The sequence below is a fragment of the Anopheles bellator genome, chromosome 1 (assembly GCF_943735745.2).
Source record: "Anopheles bellator chromosome 1, idAnoBellAS_SP24_06.2, whole genome shotgun sequence".
NCBI lineage: Eukaryota > Metazoa > Arthropoda > Insecta > Diptera > Culicidae > Anopheles > Anopheles bellator.
Window position 1 is genome coordinate 36,173,387 of NC_071285.1, and position 21,519 is coordinate 36,194,905.

The window sequence follows — 21,519 nt, forward strand, 5'->3', positions numbered from 1 at the left end:
TGGGCGATTGGGAAAAGGGTGGGAAAAGCGTTCGAGGAAAGCGCGCGAAAAGCGGCCTTGCGAATCAGGTACGCTGCGGCAACTCTTCACAAATGACACAGGACTTGGGTAATTCGTTGGGACACCTCATGGAGTGATTTTGGTAACCAAAATTAGTGACCCTGACGTGAGGTGTCGCAAAGAATTATGCCCAACGTTGCCTTTCTCTCCTGGTACAGAGTCTCTCAGGGTATTCAAATAGGTCGAACGCACTAACGGTAGCGATGGTTCTAAGAGGTGGAATTTTCATGGAATCCCCGCAGGAATTGAGATGAAATCCTGGGAACTCCTACCTTTAGGACTGTGTGGTTTCCCAGTCAACTTTCGTACTCTTCCCATAATTTGTTATGGCTTTCGAAAGTTGATCCTTCGCTTCTGTTCCATATCCTCGAGCATCTTTTGTGGACTGTCGCCACACGTGGGAGCACGCTGCTTCGACCACACACTCTGTAAAGCTCACAAGGTGGGTGTGCATTAAAGTTACATCATCCACGGGGCGAACTTCCCGTTCTGCTTACTGGCTCGCCAAGGTGATGGTGAATAAATTGGGAAGCGACAGTGTTGCCCACCTGAACCCTGGCTCGTTTACTTTGGGCGTACGGTTCGGGCCTGTTTTTTGCAGGATACCTGAGAGGTGTATTACTTTCCGGTCGAAACCGGAACACGCTTACGGTGGGTGTCTATAAACATAGATCGACTCCATTTTCAACAGAACAAGCAAAAAACATTCCCAGTAGTGGCGCAATCGGAAACTATTGCCCTCGGAACGCTTGGGCCACGTAGCCCATCAGATGCAACACGTGGTTGGTTTGGCAATCTCTACAACACGCCCGACGTGAGCCACAATCAATGAAGACCCCACGTTTGGACCCCAACATGAATACCGAGTAGTCCGATACACAGTTCCCAGAAATGTGTGCCTCCGTGTGAAGTGCTTGGCACCCGCGACAATGGTGTTTTAGTATGGAAAAGGGACGTACATTTTGCAATTGACGCATGTTTGCTCGGATCGCAACCCCGCGAACAGCCTTTTTGAAATTTACCTTCCAAAGGTTAGGGCGATAATGTTTCCGGTATCGCCTACATCGCAAACATGCTGCAAGATAGCACTCCGTTGGAATTATGGGAAAATCACCAACTGGATGGGTGGAGTGGAGAGATAAAAAAGACCAGACAGACCATGCGGAGATGGGTTCTGACAGTAATCCGCAAGTAATAGAAGAAGTAATCCATAGCGATTGATGCGTATTGCGGGGGAAATAATGTAAAAAGTATTGCAAAATCTACTGTATAAGTTATATTTTAAGAAAATTCGTAAAGAGTTCTTAGCTATACACATCGTCAGATGGTGTGGTTTACAAAAGCGAAGAATATATTGAGAGATTTGAGTGAATTGTTTATCAAAAATTTAATCAATCACCTTTCCAACGTATTAATATTAACATTATTTCAAGTGCGAGTATCCGAGTGTTGATAATGTTTTAATTTATTAATATAATCTAACTTTATATTAAAGTTTAGAGGATAAAAAGGAAGATTTATGGGAACAAAACCGTACAAGATTTCATATATCAGGTGTATGAAAGTATTGTCCGTCGTTAACTACTACTTGCTCCCATCTTCTAGGTCGATCCTCGATTCCTTGCCGATGGAACTTCTCATCTTTATCAGCAATCAGCTTTATCCCGTTTTGTTCGTTATACCGTTGCGCAGTTGCGATGGACCTGGTTCACCAAGCTGTATCCAGGCCTTTTTGGGTTTAGAATTATTGTAATAACTCCCCTTTTCATCGCCAGTGACGATTCGGACGAATGAAAAAGAACTCCCCGCAAAAACACTTTATCAGGAACAAAACTTGACATGTTCAAATGCTCAAAACAGGTGTTGTCTACACTTTGACCAAACAATCTATACCGCGTTAGATGCGTAATGACAGTAGCTATCAAAACACATATTTCATATAAAAAAAATTTGTTATAATTAGTGAGTAACGCTATCTTCAGTAAAACGGCAGGAATTAAGTAATACATCTAATATTAATCTCGAAAATAAAATGACTTTACAAACCAATAGTCACAATAGTCGACCCCCGCTGATAGAGTAGTCGGTAACGCTCTTCGCTGTCAGCGCAGCTGGTCAGGGTTCGAATCCCGGGACGAGTTGCGACTCAACCTGCCATGGTTTCGATTCCCGATACCGGCGCTGACAGAGGGGGTTGGCGCGGGACCAACAACCCCGCCCGTAAAAACGAACTGTTACAGATAGCACCAGGGATAATTGACATTAACAATTGTCTCTGGTGCAGGCCAAGACCGCACAGCGGTTGTAGTGCCAAAGAAGAAGAAGAAGAAGTCACAATAGTTACAGTTATAGTCAACATCAATGAACACTCTTCTCTTTTATTGGGTTTTTGCCGCTATCCGCTAACTAGAACTTTCGAGTCGTCGTGGCCTGCAATTTAACATATTACAGCCCACTAAAACTATTTTTTGCCAAATGTTTGCAATCCGCTTAAGTTTAGCAGTATAAAATACTGACTTGAAAATTCATTAATTTTTACAGTATTTATTGTAAATGATTTCGATAGACTGATGTCTTTTCCGATTGACTGCCGCAATAGTAACATTGGTTCAACAATCAACTATCTTTTCAAACAAGGCTCGCAATCATCTTGATATACTTTTATTAAAACTTTACATTTGCTCCCTATCAGTTTTCAATAAACTCATTGAGTGCCACCATAACTTAGCAATTACAAACGTTGAATAATGCGAATACTCACCGTGCGACTGTCGAGCTATCAAATGAAAGCACTTGCAGTGAAAAGCTAGAAGTTTCCTCCAAAAGCTTCGTCCGTTTGCTCCGGTGCGTCACGTGCGTGTCTTGGCTAACGGGAGTTTCGAAAACCTACGTTTCGCACACCAACATCAACCAGTGTGTGCGTGGGAAAAACGTCAAATTTCATTCATAAAAATCCTCCCAACCACAACCTCCCACAGTGCCCCCACCCACCAGCGACGGGAGGACGTCAATGCTTGGCTTCCGGACAGCTCATGCGCACCGCTCGCCGTGCTGTGCTCTCCCACACCTAGCCAGTGTGTGGTAGTGTGCGGAGGCGACGTTTGTAAATAAGATCAATAATTGAGATTCCATGCCAGTAGTCCAACGCAAACACATCGCCCGACGGTAGAGAGGCTCTTCGCTAACGACACGATTGCAGTGCTTGAAGTTTTGGGCACGTCCGTGGGCCATCACCACCACCACCACCAAGTTACGAGCAAGTTGTTGCGGAAATCGGTTGTGAAAAAGTCGCACACACGCCGCGAGAGGTGATTGCCTAAGCAAACGCAGTTCGAGGTCCTGCCTTCGCCGAAAAAGCTCGTCGACGGAGACACGGAGCCTTCTCAGTGCTTTTCTTCCGTTCCGTCATCGTCAAGTCCCGTCCCGCGTCATCGTAGTCCATATTGTTTCCCCCTCCCGGAGAATCGTTCCCCCCGAGTCCCCGAGTGTCTGTGTGTGTGGGTGGGATACGCCAGCAGATGGAACGGCAGAAAAAGCACAGGGAACAATTTTGACACATAGTTTTTCCTTCCCGTCAGGGCCAGTGAACAACACCAGCCAGCAGAGCGGTGGCACCACTCTGGGGCAAAGCTTTTCCACTGTTCGTGCATCGATTCAGCAGGTGTGAAAAAGAAAGCTAGGCACTTTGAAGAACGCTACGGCAGGAGCTCTATTTACTGCTCCGCCGTTACTTGGCTTCAGGTCGGACGCGTAGCAATCGAGAATAAAATCTTCTTCCCTACATTTTAGGCTGACAACTCTGCGTGACCTCGTTTTCCGTGTGACAAGTGAAGTGCAGCCGAATTCAGTCGCCAGTCCCGTGAATGTTGTGTGTGAATTAAAGTGAAAGTGTGCAAAGTTATCGATTCGAAGCAGCGCGGAAGTCGATTGTTGCCTGAAGTCACTCGGTTCCTGCTCGGTCCCAGGCCCCCAGGTTCAGTGTTATATTCGTGTTGAGGTACCACCTGCGCCCTGCAACCACACACTCCTTGCGCCACCGAACGGAAGTCGTCGCATCTGTCACTTCACACACCACATTGCTGCCTGCTGGCTGTTTGTTAACTCCGCAGCTACGCTTTCCGAAGGAATTTTCCGCCAGCCCCAGGAAGCAAGGAAAAGGTTGGTACAAGGATTTCGGGAAGTCCATCGTATTGCCCAAAACCCTAGAGGGTACAGAAATTTCTGTCAACCGTGGCAGTGCGAAGTGGCTGGCTGGAGTTGGGCTAAAGCTCGGCATGTTTTTCTCCGTTTCACTCTATTACGCAAGATATGCTTCAGCCAGAAGGTCAAGCGCATACACTCTAGTGCCAAGTGGCCACACCGCAGCACGAGAAGATGTGTTGCTCATACAATGAATTTATCATTTTTGTTGTTTGGATGCAGAAATTCATGCATTATTTAGAAAGTTTTTTTTCTAAAATAAACTTGCGAACCTGCGAGTTTCAAGGAAACAACTGTTAATTATATTCTTAAACCCAAGCTAGGAAAGCATCTGCAGCCTATTCACGAGTGAACGATGGGTTGATGCAGGTTGTCGGAAGTTAATAGGAATTTCAAATTTGCGAGGTTCAAACCTCAACTGGTCAATGCTGTCAACGTGGCGGAAAGACGTGGCTGCCTTTGTCACCATCGCAAGCAAGCAGATACAAAATGTCCCCGTCCCTGTCAATATAAGCCATTGAATCGCCCATCAACAGACCGATCTGTAGCTTTGCCGTCACCGGAAGCGGCTTGGAACAGTTTGGCAACAATCGGTTTCGAATTGCTTTCTTATGGAAATTTCGGTTCAAACTTTTGGAGTGGAGCATTCCACCGCAACGGAAGCAAGTTCTCTCGGCTCGGCTCGAACGGTGAAGCGGCGAACACAAGGCGAACGGACTTCCATTGACGACTACACCGATGAACCCCCAATCAGAGATAATCCGACCGCGGGCGATCGGAGATCTGGAAGCCCCGAAACACCTAACGGGTGTTTCGGGTTCAGCGCCCAAGAATGCATTCCTCCAACGGCCACCGATATCATTAAATATTCCAATTCTAATCGCTCATCTTTCGGAATGCATTGATACCGCGATGCGATCTCTGCTTCGTCTGAAAGACGTGTTTTTGTCCGTGTTCCTCTGCCCAGCTGCGGATCAGCTGGCCTGGGAAAAGCAGAAGGAGAAATAGGGGGAAAGAAAACACCACCCAAACGGGTGCCCTTTCGGAGGATGGGGGGTCTATAAAACATGCAGCATAAAGATCGACGATGGTCAGAAGCTTCTACCCGGTGTCCGGTAACGGTCTATTGGAACCGTTCGGTCCCTCTAAAGCTAGCTGATCGCGTGGATTGTACGAGCTGGCTCTCCTATGCCCTCGGCGGCCCAGAAGCCGCGTGACAGGTGAAGTGAAAGTGTCTGAAAAGTGAAAGTGAAATGAATAAGGCCAATTTGTACCACCAAGCTAACGGCGTCCAGCGGCACGACGCCGCGGAGATCTTGAAAGAGTACGCCCCACTCATCAGCAAGTCGCCGGCGAGCGAAGATTCTTTGCTGGACATCGGCTGTGGCAGCGGGGACGTGCTGGTGGACTTTGTGCTTCCCGCACTTGGCCGCTTGCGGAAAGTGGTGGCCGCCGACGTGTCGGAACAGATGGTACGCTATGCCCGAGAGGCGTATAAGCACCTCACGTCGGTGTCGTTCCGAACTCTCGACATCGGGCTGAAGCTGGACGCAGGTGGCTTGGGGCAGTTGGGTCAGTTCGGTCACGTGACTTCGTTCTACTGTCTACATTGGGTCCAGAACCAGTAGTGAGTAGCGCCCTTCGTACTGTATTACTCCCAGCGCTTATGTTTCCACGACCGTAGCAATGCTTTCTCGAATGTCTACCATTTGCTAAAACCGGGCGGAAACTGCTTGCTGGTGTTTCTGGCCAACAATCCCATCTTCGACATATACAACCAACTGTCGCGATCACCGAAGTGGTCCAAGTACATGTACGACGTGGAGAAGTACATCTCGCCGTACCAGTACTGCGAAAACCCGGCCAGCGAGATCGAGGACCTGCTGTGTACGGTGGGCTTCCAGCACTACCAGATTCAAGTGCGCGACAAACTCTACGTGTATGAGGGACTGGAGAACCTAAAGCGTGAGCCGCGATCGTGTGGGAAACGGACATGAGCTAACCCTTATACATTGTTCCCCTTTTCGATCACCTTCAGGAGCGGTCCTTGCGGTGAACCCGTTCAGCGAGCGAATGCCGCCCGATCTGCGGGACAAATTTCTGCTGGACTACATAGCGGTGGTGCGACAGATGTATCTGTCCAAAGAATGCAGCAACGAGAACGAGTGCACTCTACAGTTTATTTCGCCCTACAAGTTGGTGATCGTCTATGCGAAGAAATAGGACGAAAGACTCGCGAAAGATCCTCAACTCCTAGGGCTAGATTTTTAAGAACAACGGAATGGATCGCCCTTGAACCTGTAGCTAGCGTGTATTTAATAAACTAGAATGGTGCCTAACTCATACTGCAGAATTAGTAGCGAAAGAAACACTGCGAAGTAGAAGCCGGAAAATGTTGCTGATAACAGACCCGTTTACGTTCCCTTATCAACATGCTAGCCGATCCACTGGGAAGGTGTTTCGCACTCGATGCTCATTAACCTATACGCGGTGCGCGCCGTTTCTTTATCACAAGCTGGCAACGGCAGCGTTCGAACTGTAGAGAACCATTCAACGTTGGTCGGTCTGGTTCGAGTGACAGTTTTGAGTCAACCTGCGAGCGACGACAAGTCTGTTGATTCCCTGTTCCGAAACACTGCGAAAGTGGACCCCAACAAGTAATCGAATCACCCCAAAAAGTGTGAACTAATCAGTGTTCTGCTTGCGCTTTCAGATGGCCGGTGGTGGCGATCCAAAGTGGCAGAAAGATGCGTCCGACCAAAACTTTGACTACATGTTCAAACTGCTCATCATCGGCAACTCGAGCGTCGGGAAAACGAGCTTCCTGTTCCGTTACGCCGACGACTCGTTCACGTCCGCGTTCGTCTCCACGGTGGGCATCGACTTTAAGGTGAAAACAGTGTTCCGTCACGACAAGCGCGTCAAACTACAGATTTGGGTGAGTCAGTAGTAATCGAACGGTCGAAGGCTACGATGGTTGGCTAAAATTTGCGCCCACTTCACAGGACACGGCCGGCCAGGAAAGGTACCGAACCATCACAACGGCATACTACCGGGGAGCGATGGGTTTCATTTTGATGTACGACATTACCAACGAAGAAAGCTTCAACTCTGTGCAGGACTGGTAAGACTCCGTTTTTTTTCGTGGTGACATCATCAGTATTTTGATTTGCTTCCTGCCACGCAGGGTTACGCAAATTAAAACCTACTCCTGGGATAACGCACAAGTCATACTGGTGGGCAACAAGTGTGACATGGAGAGCGAACGAGTGATCTCCTTCGAGCGTGGCAAGCAACTGGCTGACCAGCTTGGGGTTGAGTTCTTTGAAACATCCGCGAAGGAGAATGTAAACGTGAAGGTACTGGCCCCCCACGCCGCAATGGCATACTGTCCGAGTTCCAGCACCCACTATTTCTCATTCCATTCTCCCTCCTTTCCAGAACGTGTTCGAGAGATTAGTAGATATCATCTGCGATAAGATGTCGGAAAGCTTAGACTCCGATCCAACACTCGTCGCTGGCGGCCCGAAGGGTCAGCGGTTGACCGATCAGCCCGGGCAGGGCCCTCCAACAGCGAACTGTAACTGCTAAAAGTTGCAAACGCGAAACACCCTTTCTGGGATCGCCGATTTGGCTGGTTCGCGGCTGAAGGCGCACCACATACGCAGTAAACAGAAACAGTAAACAAAGCAACATAACAAGTAAACGCCCACATTAGCACTCGTTATTGTCTCGTAAAGTCAAAATTAAAACCACACAGAAATACCGAACAAAACAATCCACAAGGCAAGGGTCCGAAAGCAAGGGACCGAAAGCAAGACGCTGACAACTGATGAACACTTAACACTTTTGAATCACAGGCCGAAAACGGTCACAAATCCCGGTTACCGACCGACACCGGCTCTGTACGGAGGGACTATGTAAAATTTGTGGAACGAACAGCCCGAAGAGCCAGTTGCAACGCAGGCAGGCAAAGCATGGACGTTTGTAAAGTATCGAAAACTGAGCAAAAGAAATGAATTTAAACTGAAGCGAAAGGGAAAAACGAACCACGGGTGCGGATGATCGGCTAACGAGGGCAAATGAGAAAGAGCAACAAAAAAAAACTACAATACACAAATTGATCGATTATTAGAAATTATTCCGTAAATTAACTAAAGTATAACTTCAGTAAGAGCAGAAATATTCATATCGCATCAAATCGCAAACAAACAAACTAATATATTGATCGTCATTATGTGTAGGCATGGGTTGTTGATTTAAGGTAGGAGGGGCTGGTGGAGAAGAAGGACTTAGCGCTACGAATGTTTATATAGAAACCACGTTTGTGTCACGTTTCCGAACCATTTCGGTTGTAACGTCGATTGGTGACAATCGCCGCCGTCGTCGTCGTCGTCGTCTTCGATCCTTGGCTGCGCATATGTTGAGTCTAGGTTGGTATGTAAGGTCCGTCAACACATGATTGGCTGATTGGCTCAGGATCGTTCAGAAAGTTTGAAGTTTGATAACAAACCCAACACGAACACGTTGGTCCCGTGTTGGGCCATATTCAATTCGATTCGGATTCGCCTCGGTTTCGTCACGCATTCGACGCAGAACTATGAACCAAGCCTCTTTCTGCATTGGTTGGCTAGTGGACCTTCGATGGACTGTAATATTAACGTACGGCAACATACACGCAAGCGCACCAAGAGATGGGCGAGTTTTGATTGTGTCTAGAATCGTTGTTTTAGCGAGTAGCGACAATAAGCATAAATGGAATAAACGATCGAGATAGTCGAAGTGGCACGAACTTAAACGGCATTAGGTAGCCATTGGGCCATTGGGCATTTGGAAAATCGGTTTGATTTTCGTTTCAGTAGTGCGTAAATATTATTTTCTTAACACTCTACATTCCTCAAGCGTAATGAAGACAGTATTACAATGTTTACAGCATTATCGAACAAAAACCACCAGCCGGTTTCCGTTTATGTTTGAGCAGACCAGACCATTATTCCATCGAAGTTAGACCATTTGGTTCGCGTACTCTTGGTTACGACTAGCTTCACCAATAAATCGACGTCGTTAGAGTCGTGCTGTTGCTGACAACCGATCCGACGGTTGTCCTAAAAACGGTTCATAGAAATCAGTCAATTGAACAACCACGGTTTGACCAAAAGCCATGTTAAGCGTAGCAGTCGATCTATGCCTCTCGAAGAGAAGCTTACTACAGCAGCCCTTTTTGTTTCGGTACAGGGTACTTTCGATATCAGGCCGCTTGTTACAGGAGGCGCAAGCAGAATAGGGTAGCAAACAGGGTGAGCTAAACTTATGCCAACAGTTATGAGGAACCGTCATGTTTAATCACGCAGGAATGCATCAATGTTACACGGCAATCATCGTATATGTATGGGCTCATATGTCTCGAATCGGATTTTACTCGTACGGTGAACAACCAAAAGTTTTGCATCTACATGTGCCTACACTACCAGCAGCTGCTCAGCGTATGGCGTGAATGTTCTGAAGAATTTTTGCTGTCTAAAAGATTCATGAAACTTCGATTCATCAGGAGTTTGGACTCAAACGTGACAACAGCGACGTTTGGTGTGGGGTGGCGTCTTTACGAGCTGTCGGTACACCTAGTATAAACAACGATTACTGTCCTTGTAAAGCATTGTTTAAAACCTTCAAAGCTGATTTTAAACCGTCGGCCACTAACCAGAGACCATTTCTCAAATCTAGCAGATGAAGAAGTCTTATGAAACCCCTACGAGGTCGGAAGCGTTTTGTGGTGGCTCACAAAGTCTAGCTCCAAATCGGCTTCGAGAGAAACACTTATTAGAAAAATTATCACAACACACCCCGTAGGCAGTCTGCTGCACGACTTCAGACACCGACACCGACCGTCCACGTGTGGGACTGGTGCGAGTTGCAAGACGAAACTTGAAGCCTCATTTGCGACTATCACAACCATTGATTTGGTTTCCGTTTTTTTCAGGCCGCGTAAGCAAAATCATTTACTCCGAAGGAGCTTTATTTATGTTTGCACATAAATGCCGCCTCAGTCAAGCTATCTAATGTTAAAAGAATGCACACTTTATTGAACTTCTTACACAGAGCGAGGTCTGTATACCTTGCGGGATGACAAGTTCAGCAGCAACAGATTTCCTCAACAGCAGTAAAATATAAACCAATCGTACACGAAACGAAGCGAACTGTATCGACAAGAAACTACAATACGAACAAATCCCATACCGTTGCACTCTGGTCAACACACAATGGCTAAAAGGCGGTATAGAAAAGCGAAACTGTTTCGAAAATTCAGCCAACCAGAGCGCAAAGGCAAACTAAATTATTGGTCATCATAATTGTTGTAATAATTAATTAAAGTATATAAATATATATACACATATATATTTAGCAAAATATATAAGGGAAAACCCAGGTCCTATAAATGTGATTTTGTCTCTTATTGCTCGTGTAAATTGAAATCTTCGGTTCTTCGGTAAGAAAAACACAATGTTAGCATTTGAAAGATACTTCAGCACCCGTCTTCCAGCTTCACTTGTGACATCGCGGACAACCTTCACCAGATCAGAAGATCGAATTGACTTGTATTCACTGGCCGGTGTCATAAAACTACGCTGTGCAAAATTTTACGTGAATTGCTTCAGTAGTTTTGGAGAAGTAGCGGAACAGACGACGTATTACATTCGAAAAATATGAGAAATTTTGTAAAAACTCTGAAACCCGAAAAATCCAAAATTTTACTAGGGGACAGGGGAGCAGAAGCGACTGGTGGGTAGGTTGCATACAACATTGCATGCAACATTGTATTCTGTATTGTATACAACCTTGCATACAACTTTTTGAAACCAAATGATGCATACAATGTTGCATCACTGGTTACTGGTTGTGCCCTTTGCTCCTGCTCCCCTAGTCAAATTACGGATTTTCGGGTTCCGAAGCACTTCAAAAAACGGACTTTCTGATAGGACAGAAAGGTTGCTTCTTCTTCTTCTTTTTCAGCCTATAATATCCACTGCTGGATGTAGGCCTCTCTCAGCTCCTTCCACCTTATGCGGTCTTTTGCTACTTGTTGCCAATTATTTCCTGCAACTCTTTTAATACCATTTGTCCATCGTTATGGTGGTCTGCCCGTCGGTCGTCTTATAGGGGATCTCCAGTCGATTAATGTCTTGTTCCAACGTTCATCCGACATTCTTGCGATGTGTCCTGCCCAGTTACACTTCAAGGACGCTATTCTCTTCATAACATCTACGACTTTAGTCTGTTGTCGGATCCATTGATTTGTCTTTCTGTCCCTGAGCGAGATTCCAAGCATACTTCTTTCCCTCTCTCTTTGCGTAGTTCTTAACTTATTTTCGGATGCTTTAGTTAGAGTTCGAGTTTCAGCTTCGTATTTGAGCACTGGGAGGGCACACGAGTCAAACACTTTGCGTTTTAGGCTATTATTCATTTTACTTTTCAAGATTAACCTGAGTTTACCAAATGCCGCCGAATTCTTCACCTTACTTCTGTCGTTTCGTTGTCTAGGCCTAATTTCAATTTGTGGCCAAGATATACATAACGCCCTTTCGACCCTTTCAATAGCTGTATCTCTGATCTTGCCCTCGTCCAGGTCCGTCATGTCTTTCGTTTTTGTTCAATTTATTTTAAGTCCTACTTTGCATGGTTCTTCATTTAATTGTTGCAGCATTTTGAACTACATGAGAACACTCGTCCCATTTTGAATTTGTCCGTGTTCTCATGTAGTTTTATGCACGCCGTATCGTTTTCATACACGTATCGGATTAAGTTGGAATACCTCGAGTCCACTCTGCATTCGTCCAATAACTCTAATATTGGCTAGATTTCGACCGAATCAAACGCCTTTTCGAAATCAATGAAGATATCCTGTACTCTTTAAACTTCTCAATCGAAGTTCGTATTACTTGTAGATGGTCATTCGTACTAACACCGGATCTGAATCCGGCTTGTTCGACGGGTTGGTGGAAGTCTAATTTATTCGTGATCCTTTTCATAATGACTTTCCTCAGTAGCTTGTGGAGCGTTGATAAAAGACAGATGGGACGGTAATTTTCAAGTGTTGTTATATCTCCTTTTTTGTATAATAGAATGTGACGCTTCACAAGCTCCTAAAACCTGATGAAAACAATAATTCAGATCGCTACTGACAACAAATGATCAATTTGAACAGTTTCTAGTATTCCGGATGGAGACGCCTGGTGGGGCACAATGGCATAAACAACCTGGCGTCTCCATGCCACAATGTTTCAGGATACTATCAAATCATTTGGATGAGAGCTGCTATCCATCCCCGCGTTATCTACCAGACTTGTCTCTTTCCGAGTTTCATTCATTTTCATCGATGGGACACGAATTGGCTGAGCAGCCCTTCGTTTTGCTACGAGGAAGTCGAAATTGGATGAGTAATTAGATTACTTAAAAAGTCGAAGAATTCTTTCGTCTGCGAATCCACGATTTACCAGAGAGATAGGAGAAATGTATATCTAGCAATGGCGCCTACTTTGAGTAAAATAGAATTTTCATTTCAATGTTATAAACATTTGTTTTTTTTAACAGTCCAAATCTCACGTTTTAGACTAACCAAATCTAACTTTAAGACACAACCAGTGAGCAAGCAGTTTTTACTTGAACACTGTGCAATGTTTGGCGTTTAACTTGATAAACGGGCACCTCAAATTCGAATCTGCCAATTCACAAAACCATGGCCTTCCGGCCGGAGAGAGAGAGAGAGCACGCAACGAGCGCATGGCCGGCGAAAAGCTCAACTCAACAGCGAGGGACGTTTCGAAGCGGCCTTTCCCATTTCGCCCATCTCGCCGCAATTCCCACCCGCCACCGTGTCCCCGCAGGGACTTCCTGCCCTGCCGCACCCCCACGGGGTGTGCCAGTGTCAAACGCCCTCCGTAATCGAATGAGTTGCGAACGAGGAGCAAGTCGCCCCACAGAGTGACCGATCGGTGTACGCAGCAGCAGCGGCGCGTTGTTCCCCCGAGCGCCCGAGTGTGTGTGCTGTCCCCCCACCCAGCCGGAGACCGAGGCCCGAGGCTTCGATTCGATTCGCGTTACGCGGTAGGCGTTGGAAGGAACCACCGTGGAAGGACCCCGGGACCGCGCGGAACACCCGTTTTTTCGCCACATCGCTGTTGGGCGTCATCATCGTCGCGAAATCGGGGTCGCCGTCGCTCGCTGCCTAGGGAGTGCGTCGACAGGATACGAGACGGGGGCGCTTTGGCCACCACGGATCCGGCCCACGGGTAGGAGAGAGAGAGCGAGAGAGAACAGTGTGGTAGAGTGTGGTGTGCGACAGAGAACCGTTTTCCAGCAGGAAAAAGTCACGGCCTCCGGTCTGCCGGACCGAGCGGATCGTCAGCGGAAACGGAGCACACCCGACCCGAGGAGTGAGGCACCGTACGCCCCCGTTTGCCCCCGAGACCGAGACGGCCACCGCCTACCCCGGCCGCGATCCGGAACTTCCCGGATGGAAATCGGCCGGATCCACCGGAGTGTCCGCAGTTTCCCGATTACGCGGCGAGAATAGACGCGCGGCTGGTTGCATGATTGTGTGTTGAGTGATTAGGGGGGACGCGGGGCACCAGTGACCGTGGGAGGGCTGTGGGCTGTGGGGAGTTAGTGACGCGGCCGTGGCACGGGATCCTAGTGCGAATGCTGCCGCTGTGAGTTGCGGCGAAAGGCGTTGCTGCTGGAGGTGGCCTCTCGGGGGGCCGTGCCGTGTGCTGGTGGTGCGGGGTGTGGGGTGCTCTTGGTCCGTGGCCACCACCACCACCACCGTCGCCGTCGCCATCGCCGTCGTCGTCGGATGGAAAGGAAAACTCACGGCACTCAGTGCGCCGGCGCGCTCGGAGCCAAGTGAAAAGCGATGAAGTGAACTGCCTTCCAGTGCCTCACGCACACACACACAGCGCACACCACACACACACACGCACACGCATGCACACGCGGCGGAGTGCGGCCTAGAGCCCCGTGTTGGCACGAGGCGGAAGTGGGACAGAGAGCGAGCGAGAGAGGATATTCGAAGCTCCGGAGTTCGATCGATCGCTATTGGAACAGTGCGCGGTGCGGCTGCGGCGATGGGACGGCAGCAGCCGCTTCGGGAACGTAGGAGGTTCTAGGAGATCCGCGAACGGACGGACGGACGGACAGCGACCGCCCCCGCGCCATGGAGCGGAGAGGTGCACAGGGTGTCGTCACCGTTCGGTCGCTGTGATTCCCCGACGGGCCGGCGGACGGGAGTGGTCGGAGCCGATAGATGTCGTGTTTACCACCAGCCTGTGTTGATGCAGCGAGGGGGCTCGGACCAGTGCCCCCTAGTTCGTTCACCTGAGGCATGTCGTAATGGCAAGAGAGGTAGGTCTCGGGGACATCCCTAAACATCCTCCCGCCCCCCTAAAACAACACATGATCCGCCCAGAGCTCCCTCTCGCTGACAGGACACGGTGTGGCGATGGGGCTCAGGCGCGAGTCAGTGATCCTTGCGTTACCGTACTGTGGGGGTCTTTAGACTTTAGACCCGACCGATCCTAGAGCCACCCCCCGAAAGCCGCGAACTCCGGCTCACCATGAGCCTTTTTTGTTGCACGTGCGTGGGTGTGTGCGTGGGTGTGCGTGTGGGAGTGAAAACGTGGTAGTCGGTGAACTGTCGGTGATAGAGCCTGACACGCACACCCAAAGGCGGGGCACTCACCGCTCACCGCAAGCGGAGATCCTGGGAAATCCGGAGAGGTGGCCATTCCGGAGAGAAGTCCTGTCCGGTCCGCTCCTGGATCGCTGGACCGTATCGCGTATATAGAGATGGAGCAAATCGGAGTCGGAGCAAAGGAGTACAGTGGGGCAGTGGCCTCCGCAGGGGTGTATATATAGGGGGTTGGGGGGGTGGGGGGTTGTAAATTTATTGCACTGTGCCAGCAGCGCGCTACTTGGTGTCCGAAACGAGGTTACACGACCGACGACGCTCGGTTCTAACGGTTTCGGTCATGAGGGCAGTGCACTTTGTGTCAGCGAGCCGCGTATCCTGTGGTCACCGTGGCACTCTGTCAGACCGCGCGTCCTGATCGAGAGACAGCTCGGTCAGATTGCTGACGGGATAGGGAGGCCACTGGTCGAGAGTCGAGTGGCCATTGACTTAGTACGGTGAAATCCGGTCCATCGACAGCGCTAGCTGATGGCCGATAGGTCACGTTGTTTTGTGGTTATTCGCATCCCTGATCCCTGGACCGTAGGAAGGTCGCGTCAAGTGGCCAGGCCGTGAAGGAAGTTAGGCAATCACCTGCCAGGCTGCCAGGCTAGGACAGTGAATACTAGAAGAACCCAGTCTTGGGATGCAGGAGCAAACAGAAAAAAACAGGGCGCTGCAAGCTGCGAGACAATGCGCGAGTAAATGGAGGGCGCCCGATGAAACCCGTGGCGAAAATATAGGACAACCGAGAGTCCGGGTCCGGGTGGTGTGTAGTAGTAGCGTGCTCTGAGTCGCCCTGCGTGGTGAAGTACATACGCCGCCGCCCGTTCCCTCGGCAGGACTCGCCGTCGTCGTCGTCGTCGTCGTCGTCGTCGTCGGGCTCGTTCGGGGTTCGGGTCGACAGCGACACGACCTGCTTGCTCCAGAGCGAGACAGGCGAAGCCAGAGGAGTTGGCCGTGCTTTGCACAAACAGTGTGGTAGCCGTCAGCACCGAGTCAGCAGTGTCAAGCCTGGACCCTGGTTGGGACCTCCGCAGCACACCGCGAAAGGGGCAGTTCGCAAGTAACAGGTTAAATCGGGGTGTAGCCAGGATCCAGGACCTGTGTGACTCGTGAGGCATGTGGCCATCCAGTGGGTTATCCGATCCTGCAGACCAGTGTCCCAGTGTGCGAGGTCAGCGGCAGCAGTTGATGATGGTGGCGCACGTTCCGCATAATAATTAGTTGCTGCTGTTTGCGCTGTGCTGAGCAGCGCCGTAGTCAGCAAACAAAATCCAAATCCCTGCCTGCCTGCCAACGATTGTGTGACCCCGGATGTGGATGTGGTCCGAAGATGTGGTCTGCAGCGCTGTGTACATTGGGCGTTTCGAAACCTATTTGGGGCTGCAACTGTTTGAACTTTCGCCAAGGAATGTCAGTGGTACGTGATTCCGCCCACCACCCGACAGGGGGTGTCCCGTTGTCCGTCCCCTGAACAAACCAAGAAAAGGAATCGAAGACCAACCAAGACCAACTGGCACTGGCATACTAGTGTGATGGCAAAATACTGATGCCCTTTCGTTTGCTCTTTTCCCCCCCGATTTTTGCAGGAGTCTCGTGGCAAGAGGCCTTTAAAAATCTGGGACAGTTGGCGCAATGTCCGTAAAGGTCTCGTAGTAGGTAGCTTCGAGGAACTAATAGTTAGAGGTAAGCATAGACGCACGGCTCGCAGGAGCAGCAGCAGCAGCAGATCGCGGCCATAGCACACCACAGCAGGAGCACTAACCTATCGTAAAGCTGCGTGTTGTGCAACGAAGCAGTGTAAGGTCCGAGCGCGGGCCCCGAGTGGATGCATATGTAAGAATCCTGTCACTCCCTGTCGCAGGTCGGGAAGCGGCAGCGCCGTGTTCTGGCGAGGAAGATGCAAGTGACCGAGTAACGGAAAGTAGGCCAAACTAGGGCACACCGAAACTGCCATTGCCAATTACGTTCCCCACGCAGCGATGTGTTCGTGGAGCCACAGAAAAGCTCCCCACACAGCCACAGCGAGTGAGTGAGTGAGAGCGCCCTCCCGAAACACATAGACTCTCTCTCTCTCTCGGTTTGGGGAGAGCCAAAGTGCGAGAGAGTGCAAATGAGCGTGCGTTAAAAATGAGTGACGGTTTGCGTGTGTAGGTGTTGGTGGTGAGTGTGTCTCTCTCGAGAGAGTGACGCGAGTGTCTCTCCGCGCGATGAAGGTGCAAAGAAAAGCTGTCCTCGAGCTGTCCACACTCCGCCTGGCAGCGCCACCATTATTCTGACGGTCGTTCCGTGGTCGCTGTCGAAATGTGTCCCAGTGTCCACTTTTACAACAATTTGCTACACCTAGGCCGTCGGACCTAGGCAGTGGTTCCAGTGAAACGAGCGGTCGAACCCAAGCAGGGCCGATCCTGGTAGGCTGGTCCAGTGCGACAATCAATATTGTCGGAGCCATTTGCCGACTCGTTGCGGAGGTTCAGGCCCTGCTATCAAGCGCATCGTAGTCGACATCGACCTGTGCTGTGCTGTGCTGTTATCTGCTGCTCCTGCTGCTACGGCTACGGTGTTGATAATGCGTGTGTTTGTGTCTGTTCTCTTTTCTTCCCTTCCGACGGTGGCGCACAGGGAAAGATAAATTAGGAGTGCCAGCCTCCGAACCAGTGCGATTAGTGTTGGAATGTGACGGAACGCAGGTGGAGGATGGCGAGTACTTTAGGACGTTAGCGAACAACACGGTACTGCTACTGCTCCGACAGGGCGAGCGCTGGTATCCGACCGGTGTCGATGTGATCAAGGCTGGTAAGTAGTGGCGTTGGCGGTGGTGGATATGCACCCCCCTTTTCTAACGTTCCCGTCTCTCTTTTCCGGTGCACCGGTGATTGGCCACAGCCATATCAGCGATACCAAAGATCGTTTGCGAGACTATACATGCGTTGGAGCTGCAGGATGAAACACCATCTTGGAAGATTATGGATAACAAGGGTCGAGTTACTGTTGTGCTGCACTGGGATCAACGGCAAGGCGGCGGCGGCCAGGGAGGCGGAGGCGGTCAGGGAAGCTCTAGCGGACCAGGATCCGGTTCGGGCACCGGCGGTGTCGGTGGTGGGCTAAGCAACGGGCCGACCGGGGACAAGTTTTCGCCCTCGAAGAAGAGCCTCTCGACGCAGAGCTCGATCGACAAGTCGTCCATTGCGGGCCAGGTGCCGCGCTTTCCGAGCCCGCAGATCACCGTGATCAACCACGATGATCCGCAGTCCCAGATCTACCACTCGGCCCGGCGGCTCTCCAAGCAGGGCGGCTCGTTCGACAGCGCCGTGGGGGCGGTGCACGTGCACACGCCCGAGTGCGCCCACCACGCGCACATGCCGACCCGTGCCGGGAGCCCCGGGGCGACCGAGTGTGACTTCCACTGTTGCGCCCTGCACGAGGAGGGCCGCAAGATTGCGGTCCACAAGAACGTGGCCACCTCCCCCATCCAGGACGGGTCCGCCAGTCCGCAGCCTCCGCCGAGCAGTATGTCCGACAGTAGGCGAACGTCGACGACGAAGGGGCACGTGCGCTTCCTCGATATCGGCCCCGAGCGGGACAGCAGCGAGAGCGAAACGGAGAACACGGTCATGGAGGACGAAACCGTAACGTCCGAGAAGTTTCTGCTCCTGATCGACCAGCTGTCGGTCGACCAGAAGCGCCACCTCAGCATCAAGGACATCGGTATCATCCTCGAGCGGCTCAGCTCGAAGATCCTGGACGTGGAGCGGCTTGACCGCGAAAGCGAATCCGACGACTGTTACAACTGGACTATCAAGGCAACGATACGCGGGGACGCGTTGCGCGAATTAGGTGTTATTTATAATGGAAACTACTACGCAATATCAGAGCATCCTGGCTACAAGGAGGAAAACGAGGAGAACGGCGAGGATGCGGAGGAGGAGGACGAGGACCGGTTATAAAGGTGCGAACGGACAGAGAGAGAGAGAGAGAGAGAGCGGACGGACGCCAACTTGTGACCCTTACACGGTAAGTTAAGTTATTCTAAGCCACGGAAGATTGTAGCTCCGAAGCACCTCCCCCCCCGGCAACCTGGACTGGCGGGGCCGAAGGGCTTCTCTTCAACTTCAGCCGCACAGTGGGGCGCCACTTCCTAGTGAGACAGTGATTGTACTTGATCTCGTCAGTCAGTCAGTCAGTCAGTCCGTGGGAAAAAATCGAGTAGTAGTGAGTCCCGGGCGCAGTTAGCAGTTTCGATTCGACGGCAGGCACACTGACCGCATTTTGTAACCGACATGGAAGCGAAGACCGGACCGGAGAAAGCCAACCCGTTACATCGTTACAGACAGACGCGTCACACGTAAATCACCCATCGAAAGGGCGCCACAGCAGTGAGTAGAATTTTGTATGAAAACACAAAAGGAACGGCTCTTGTTGGAGGTGTGTGCACGTGTGTGCTGGTGGTCCTTGAAAACTCGCCCACATGCCCAGCAGGTGCCCCCCCATTCGTCCACCAATGTCAGCGTGTCTCTTGTAGTAGTGGAACGCGGGAAACGACCCATAAACCCCCATTTCGCCCAGTTTGGAGCAAGTGAAACCGAAGCTGGGTTACGCCAGAGTGAGAACTCGTTGATAAGACATGTTTAAAGTGAATACGCAAAACCAAAAACGGACAGCGTGAAGCAAAACCAAAACACACATTGATAAACGGAACTAAACGGAAAATTACGCTCGCCGTGGAATCAATACGAAAGAGAGAAGAGAAGAAAAAAACGGTACAGTACGAACGATGAAACTGTTGGAAGAAGAGACAACAAAACACAAACATGCTGCCATTTGTGGGTGTCAAGCGAAATCAACGTAAAATCGAAATGTCGAACACGAAACAAAACGAAAATGGACAAATACTAGGTGCCAGAACATATTGGATCGGGGGACGAATCGGAGCTGCATTCGAAAAGGGGCGGCCGGCAGAAGTAGTTGTTGGTAGTAGCGTAACATGAAACAAAAGTCACAATCTCAAAACCAAATAAATACCTAATGTTGAAAAAAAAAAACAACAGAAAACAAAAAAGCGCACACCATAGTAATCATTTCATAAGCGAAACGGCGAAACATTACCTAAAACTGTGGCTAGATTATATAACGAAAAGTAAAAGAAAACATAAACGAAGCAATTAAATGAAGAAGAGCCACGCGTAAAACTGGTAACACGATAAAAAAAACAATGGAAAACCAATCGGGTATAGGCAACGTAGACGCTCGTTCGAGTGGCCATTATTAAAACGGTATTAATTATAGGTTCCAAAAATACCATGGCTACACTAGAATAACAAAACAAACAAAAAAAAACTAACTGTTGCCACACCGGGCGCAGTTGCACGCGGCAAGCAAGGGATCCGAAATGGGATAGCGATTTGCTGCCGGGATTGGAATGTGGTTAAAATTTGTACACGTAAACCCCTTTTTCAAGGCACGCAGGTGACACGGTGTCTAATACAATGATAGAGCGTTTGGGTAACGAAAGCGGTAAAGTGGACGAAAATCAGTAAGAGAACTAAGTTTCCAATTTGGTGAAAACGGCCGTGCGCGCGCCCTTTGTTGCAAACTAATGCCCACAAATCACCACAAACCAACCTAAACGAACGCTGGATAAAATTATCGGTAATCGGCAGAGCAACAGAGCGCACCCGCCCCCCCCCGGGAGGGGTAGAATCGTTGTTATCGAACAGGCAAAATTAGCATTCGTCGCCACTCGTCGTACACGAAAATGTGTCAAACGGTTAGATAACATAAAAGAAGTGAGAAAATAACGCATAAAAATCAATAGTAATCTCTATAGGACAAAACAAACCAAAACGGCATACAACCAAACTTAAACAAGAAAAACGAAACAAAAAAGTTAAAAAAAGAATAAAACAAACGTAAATCTAATGGGAATTTGATAATTGTTCACCCAGTTCCCCTCCCTGACAGTAACCCTGAATCTCCGACACTCGGCGCAGCTATGCGCAGGACCTTCTACTCGTACTGGTAAAGAGAACTTAAGCCAAACAAACAAACATTAATAACTAAAACAGACTCAAGCAACTATTCCGACACAAAAACGGGCGCATTAGGAAATAAAACAAATCATCACACAGACACACAAAGATGAAGAAAATCCACCCACCACCATATGCGTTAATGGTATATGGTAGTGTAAGCGGGTGGTGACCGGGAGCGGAAAATAATATATATTATATTATTGATAGTGACCATCCCGAACGCAGCGCACGCCAACAAAGATAAGCCCGGATCGGCGAAGAAATAAAAACAAATGCAATAATCATTTTGGTCGTTAAATGATTTGGTGAAATACGGCAGAGAGGAGTGGCTCGTAAACGAAAATGCTAGAAGCTCTTAAGGAAGGTTAAGGAACCTTTTTTCCTACGATTTTTTGTTTTGTTCGTATTTCCATTTTAGCGTCGATTGAATTGGTTTTTGATTGTTAAACAAGGATCTGGCACAGTCGGTTCCAATCGAATGTCGGTGAAACGCGAACTCGAATC

General features: G+C 49.4%; 3 protein-coding genes across 6 annotated transcripts; all 3 read left to right on the forward strand.

Annotated features, from left to right (window-relative positions):
- The first annotated feature begins 3,213 nt into the window (after nt 1–3,213).
- Nucleotides 3,214–10,659, forward strand: LOC131216387 (ras-related protein Rab-3). Of its 3 annotated transcripts, XM_058210866.1 has the most exons (7): nt 3,218–3,368; nt 3,639–3,721; nt 3,850–4,218; nt 6,974–7,198; nt 7,266–7,384; nt 7,448–7,619; nt 7,702–10,659. In XM_058210866.1, exons 4-7 carry the CDS (start codon nt 6,974–6,976, stop codon nt 7,849–7,851), a joined length of 666 nt encoding a protein of 221 aa, XP_058066849.1. In that variant the 5' UTR covers nt 3,218–3,368; nt 3,639–3,721; nt 3,850–4,218; the 3' UTR covers nt 7,852–10,659. The 3 variants fall into 3 exon arrangements, with proteins under 3 accessions (XP_058066850.1, XP_058066849.1, XP_058066851.1); XM_058210867.1 differs by lacking the exon at nt 3,639–3,721 and having other exon boundaries at nt 3,214–3,368; XM_058210868.1 differs by lacking the exons at nt 3,218–3,368; nt 3,639–3,721 and having other exon boundaries at nt 3,923–3,932; nt 6,954–7,198.
- Nucleotides 5,388–6,557, forward strand: LOC131216386 (juvenile hormone acid O-methyltransferase). The gene is made up of 3 exons (XM_058210865.1): nt 5,388–5,887; nt 5,945–6,225; nt 6,299–6,557. The coding sequence occupies exons 1-3, from the start codon at nt 5,514–5,516 to the stop codon at nt 6,481–6,483; spliced, it is 840 nt and encodes a 279-aa protein (XP_058066848.1). The 5' UTR covers nt 5,388–5,513; the 3' UTR covers nt 6,484–6,557.
- A 3,984-nt stretch (nt 10,660–14,643) lies between the features above and the next one.
- LOC131215334 (uncharacterized) lies at nt 14,644–19,521 on the forward strand. 2 transcript variants are annotated; one of them, XM_058209833.1, is made up of 4 exons: nt 14,644–14,655; nt 16,573–16,669; nt 17,606–17,779; nt 17,870–19,521. In XM_058209833.1, exons 1-4 carry the CDS (start codon nt 14,644–14,646, stop codon nt 18,928–18,930), a joined length of 1,344 nt encoding a protein of 447 aa, XP_058065816.1. In that variant the 3' UTR covers nt 18,931–19,521. The 2 variants fall into 2 exon arrangements, with proteins under 2 accessions (XP_058065816.1, XP_058065742.1); XM_058209759.1 differs by lacking the exon at nt 14,644–14,655 and adding an exon at nt 16,317–16,403.
- The last annotated feature ends 1,998 nt before the right edge of the window (nt 19,522–21,519 follow it).

Coding starts and splice junctions, on each gene's coding strand:
- LOC131216386 (XM_058210865.1), top strand. CDS start 5,514: ATGAATAAGGCCAATTTGTACCACCAAGCTAACGGCGTCCAGCGGCAC. Junction 5,888..5,944: donor CATTGGGTCCAGAACCAGTA/GTGAGTAGCGCC, acceptor CCACGACCGTAG/CAATGCTTTCTCGAATGTCT. Junction 6,226..6,298: donor GGGACTGGAGAACCTAAAGC/GTGAGCCGCGAT, acceptor GATCACCTTCAG/GAGCGGTCCTTGCGGTGAAC.
- LOC131216387 (XM_058210867.1), top strand. CDS start 6,974: ATGGCCGGTGGTGGCGATCCAAAGTGGCAGAAAGATGCGTCCGACCAA. Junction 7,385..7,447: donor TTCAACTCTGTGCAGGACTG/GTAAGACTCCGT, acceptor CCTGCCACGCAG/GGTTACGCAAATTAAAACCT. Junction 7,620..7,701: donor AGGAGAATGTAAACGTGAAG/GTACTGGCCCCC, acceptor CCTCCTTTCCAG/AACGTGTTCGAGAGATTAGT.
- LOC131215334 (XM_058209759.1), top strand. CDS start 16,317: ATGTGGTCTGCAGCGCTGTGTACATTGGGCGTTTCGAAACCTATTTGG. Junction 16,670..17,605: donor CGAGGAACTAATAGTTAGAG/GTAAGCATAGAC, acceptor GGTGGCGCACAG/GGAAAGATAAATTAGGAGTG. Junction 17,780..17,869: donor TGTCGATGTGATCAAGGCTG/GTAAGTAGTGGC, acceptor GATTGGCCACAG/CCATATCAGCGATACCAAAG.